General features: G+C 68.5%; 2 protein-coding genes across 2 annotated transcripts; one reads left to right on the forward strand and one right to left on the reverse strand.

Moving 5' to 3' along the window:
- On the reverse strand, positions 1-1,776 carry H696_06288 (hypothetical protein). The gene is made up of 3 exons (XM_009500028.1): positions 1,397-1,776; positions 878-1,275; positions 1-733 (listed from the first exon to the last, which is right to left on the reverse strand). The coding sequence occupies exons 1-3, from the start codon at positions 1,740-1,742 to the stop codon at positions 107-109; spliced, it is 1,371 nt and encodes a 456-aa protein (XP_009498303.1). The 5' UTR covers positions 1,743-1,776; the 3' UTR covers positions 1-106.
- A 1,066-nt stretch (positions 1,777-2,842) lies between these two features.
- H696_06289 (hypothetical protein) lies at positions 2,843-4,268 on the forward strand (the record flags this gene model as incomplete). The annotated part of the gene is made up of 5 exons (XM_009500029.1): positions 2,843-2,876; positions 3,025-3,110; positions 3,223-3,282; positions 3,446-3,672; positions 3,845-4,268. Coding segments are annotated over 5 exons (831 nt in total), but the record flags the coding sequence as incomplete, so codon positions are not given.
- Between the last annotated feature and the right edge of the window lie 95 nt (positions 4,269-4,363).

Raw genomic sequence — 4,363 nt, forward strand, 5'->3', positions numbered from 1 at the left:
GGGGAGGGGGCACCCCCCCCGAGCGACACCCCGAGGGAGGAAGGCATTCGCGTGGTCACGCACGCGCGTGCCCCCCTCGCCCCTCTCCTCCACGGGCGCCGGTGTCTCATTCCCCGCCGGCAGTGGGCGCGGCCGAGCTGGATGCCCCGGCACCGCCGCCACCCGACACGGTCAGGTTCGAGAGCATGGCCGTGATGTCCGGCGAGCAGGTCAGCCGGGATGTGATGTTCCCGAGCAGGAAGCAGGCATTGCCGCCGGTCGAATCGATGGCGACCACCTGCTGGACGGAGTCGCTGTCCGGTGCGCGGTCGATGTTGAACCACAGCCCCGGGCCCAGGCGCAGACGCATCCGGCCCGAGGCGTGGACATACAGCTTGCCCAGCTGGCCGTCCGGCAGGTTCTGGATGTACGGCGAGAAGTTGGTCGCCACCGGGGTGGTGTCCGGGAGGCCGAGGGTCCCGGCGGCCGCAGCAGCGGCGGCCGCTGCCGCGGCGATGCCACCGGGCGAGGTCATGGGGCTGGTCAGGCTGGAGCCGGAGCTCGATACGCCGGAGGAGGAGGGCGTGGCGGACGTGGTGTCAGACGCGGACTCCGGGCTGGCCGATGTGTCGCCGGAGGCCGGCTCATCGCGCGGTGCGCCTGGCAGAACCGCCGGCAGCTGGACAAAGAGCAGACGCTCGTCCAGGCCAAGAGACCCGGAGAAGAGCGAGGCTGCAGCCGAGTCGGGAGGATACTGCCATCGGGCGATGGGGCAGTGCAGGAGGGGGGGAAGGGTGGTCCGGGCTGGGGTCAATGTCAAGGAAGATGTGTGTGTGTGTGTGTGTTTGTGTGGGAGAAAGATAGAGAGGGGGAGGAAAAAAGAGGGGGGTGCACGCACACGCAAGTCCACATGCGACTGGTGCGGGAACGGATCAAAGGAGGGGTAGGGAAGGCTAGTTGGGGCAATGGGATTTAGCGAGCCATCCGGCAGGGCGAAGGCCAGGGCGGCGTCCACGCCGTCATCGATCTCCTTCGGCGAGCCGGGCAGATCCTTGTCCTCGTCCTCACTGTCACTGCGATCCATCTCGCCAGTGTCACCACCGGGAGGAGCGAAGGAGCTGCCGCCGGAGCCGATGCCGCCCCCGCCGCGGCCGCCACGGCCGCCGCCCCAGCCGCGCCCGGCACCCCCGCCGCCGCCGCCACCGGAGGATGTCCGCGTCGGGCCGCCCTGGCCGATGAAGGCCACTTCGCCGTGCTCAGGCTGGAAGGGTCGACCACGCCCACGCCCTCCACGTGCTGCTTGCATGTGTGTGTGTGTATGTGTGTGCGACACTCGAGCATGTTAGCAAGCCGGAAGGCACGGAGGAAGAAGGAGACAGGGGAGGCGAGGATCCCAGCGGACGGGAGATGCACGTACCGGCGGAGCCAGGGCCGCCACCACGCCCGCCACGCCCGCCGCGCCCGCCGCGCGCTGGGGCGCTCGGTGCGGCCACCTGCGCCAGCAGGCTGTTGGGCTTGTTTCGGCGTGCGGGGATGGTGGGGGCAAAGCGACCGCGCCCGGGGCCGGCCATGCCAAGGCCCGGGCCAGCCGCCGCCGCCCCCAGAGAAGCCCCGCCAGGGCCGGCCGCCGCGCCGACAGCCGGCTTCAGGGAAGAGAGGCGTCCGGCCGCGGCGCCGGGGCCGGGGCGAGCCGCGCCACGGGCCACCGGCCGGGCGGTGCCACCACGACCGGCCGCCGTGGGGGGAGGGGGCTTATCAGACATTGGGACAGTCCGGCGTCCGGGGGGTTGGAACGGGGGAGGGGGGGGGGGCAAAGAGGAAGAGGGGAAGGGGGAGAGCGAGAGGCAGAGAAGAGAGGGGTGGCAAGAGCGCGGAGGGGCCAGGAGAAGGGGAGGAAGTGCTTGTAGGGAGCGCCCCGGGGCCCGGCAGTCGGCCGGCCCTTGAGGAGCAGCGAGGCATCGCCCCGGGGTGGCACTGTACGCACAGCGTGCCCGGCCTGGGTGTGCGCGTCCAAGCCATCTTCGGGCCCGCTCCATCTTCGCTCCGCAAGTGCGGGGGGGGGGGGGGGGGTGCACGGCCCTATGGTTGGGGCGAGCCACACCGCCGCGCACGCATCCCCCCCCCCTGAGCGCCGCACGGACGCACCCAGCGCGGCCACGGCGGCATGGCCACAGAGCCACCGGGAGCGGCGTACGATCTCCCCTGCGCATGGGCGGCGGGCGGACGGGCGGGCGGGGTGGGGGATCGGTGTCGGGTCACGCGACGGCGTGTCCCGTGCACATGGAAGGCCATTCCAGTGGCATGTGACATGGAGGTGCTCCACAAAAACCGTTGCAATCTAAAATCGGTAACCGTCCGGCCCCTTGCGCACACGCTTGTCGAGGCGCGACAGGGCCCCGCCCCGCCCTGCCCCCGCCCCCATTCCTCCGGAGTGCCTGCCCCCTTTCCGACGAACAACAGCCGGGAGCGCCGGGGCCGGCTGGCTTGCCGGCACCGCCGCTAGACAGGGTCGACTACCCTGCGCCACGCCAGGGCTGGCGATCGGGATCGGCATGTCCCTCCCCTGCCAGGACAGCGGCGACCGGGAGGGGGGAGGAGGGTGACGAGGCGGAGGGGGGATGGGGGGGGGGGACACGGGGGGGACGATACTCCCGTGCCTGTTTGCCGCCTGTTTCTTCTTTTCTTTTGGCGCGCCATCCCATGTGCATCCCATCTGGAGGAGACGCATCCCTCCTCTCCCCCCTCTCTCTCCCCCCCCCCTCCCTCTCCTCGCCCTCCCTCTTGCCTTCCTGTCTCCCTCCCCCTCTTTGTCCCTGTCACCGGTCGCAGAGAGATCTCGCGTCCGCCGCACTGTCCGTCGACCATGTTCGCCACGGCCAACTATGCCGAGGAGCGAGGTGCGCTTTGATTCTCGGCCGCACCCTATGCCGCGTGCTTGTGCCCCCCTGGCGACGTCCCGCTTGCTCACACCCTCTGCCGGTCTTTCTCCCTCGGTCTTTCCCTCTCTCTCTCTCTCGCTCGCTCGCTGTGCGCCACTGATCGCAGGCAAATGCGAGCAGATGCTCCAGAAGTTTTCCGTCCTCTCGATGAACCCGGAAGATCCGCCCCAAAAGAAGTACCTTGAGATGATTGTGCGGCGTCTCCCACTCATGCCTCTCCGCCTCGCTGCCGCCCCGCCCGGGCTTTGTCCGCCCCACGGCGATGTTTCGCCCGGCCTTCGTGCTAACACGCCTGCACCTTCAGGCCGAAGTAAACGCCCAGCAGCGCACCTCCTTCCCGATCAGCCTCGACGATGTGTCTTCCGTACGCCCCTGTCCCCATCCTTGCCGGCCGGTTTGCAGTCTGGCTGCGCTCGCCTCACTGCCTCGGTCTACTCACGCACACATGCACACACACACACACACACACACACACACACTCCCTCCCTCCCTTCCTCCGTCCTCCCCTCGCCTGGACTGCGGTCCAGTTCTTTGGCGAGTCGAGCGAGCTCCTCAGCAATATCCTGTGCAACACGCGCCGCTACGTGGAGCTCTTCTCCGAGGCCATTGACAACCTCCTGCCGGCGCGCAGCAACCGCATCAGCGATGACGATGATGTGATCGATGTCCTGGTGTCGCAGCGCATCCAGCAGGTGGCGGCCGGCGAGCAGGTCGACCTGAAGACCATCTTCCCGCGGGAGTTGCTCCGGCGCTTGTGCGTCATCTTTGCTCCACGTGCACGCTCTTCGGCCCCCGTTGGTCCTGATGCTCGGCTGCTGACTGGCCTGCTGGCCCTCCCTTTGTCGGTGCATCTGCCCCGGCCTTTGCCATGCTGCCCCCCCCCCCCCCCCCCGTCACCCCTCCGTCCTTCTCGCCGCCGGACGCAGCTCCGTCACTTTTACCCCCCTATCGCACATGAAGCCGCATGCCATCCGCGAGATTCGGGCTAGCTCGGTCGGAGCGACGGTCTTCCTGCGAGGCATTGTCACCCGGACGACGGACGTTCGCCCGCAGATGGTCGTGGCCACGTACAGTTGCGAGCGCTGCGGCTTCGAGACCTACCAGGAGGTCATCTCACGGACCTTCCGCATGATCGACAACTGCCAGTCGGAGCGGTGCACCAGCGACAAGACCCCCGGGCGGTTGACGCTGCAAACGCGCGGATCCAAATTCATCCCCTTCCAGGAGATCCACATCCAGGAACTCTCGAACCAGGTGCCCATCGGGCACATCCCCCGGTCGATGGCCATCCATGCGTTTGGCGAGCAGACGCGTGTGGCCAACCCGGGTGACATTATCCACGTGTCGGGGGTGCGTTTTGTCTGCCTTTTTTGTGTTCGCTGCTGTTGCTGCTGCTGTTGCTGCTGCTGTTGCTGCTGCTGCTGCTGCTGCTGTTGCTGCTGCTG

The sequence above is a fragment of the Fonticula alba genome (genome assembly GCF_000388065.1).
Source record: "Fonticula alba strain ATCC 38817 unplaced genomic scaffold supercont2.56, whole genome shotgun sequence".
Lineage (NCBI taxonomy): Eukaryota > Rotosphaerida > Fonticulaceae > Fonticula > Fonticula alba.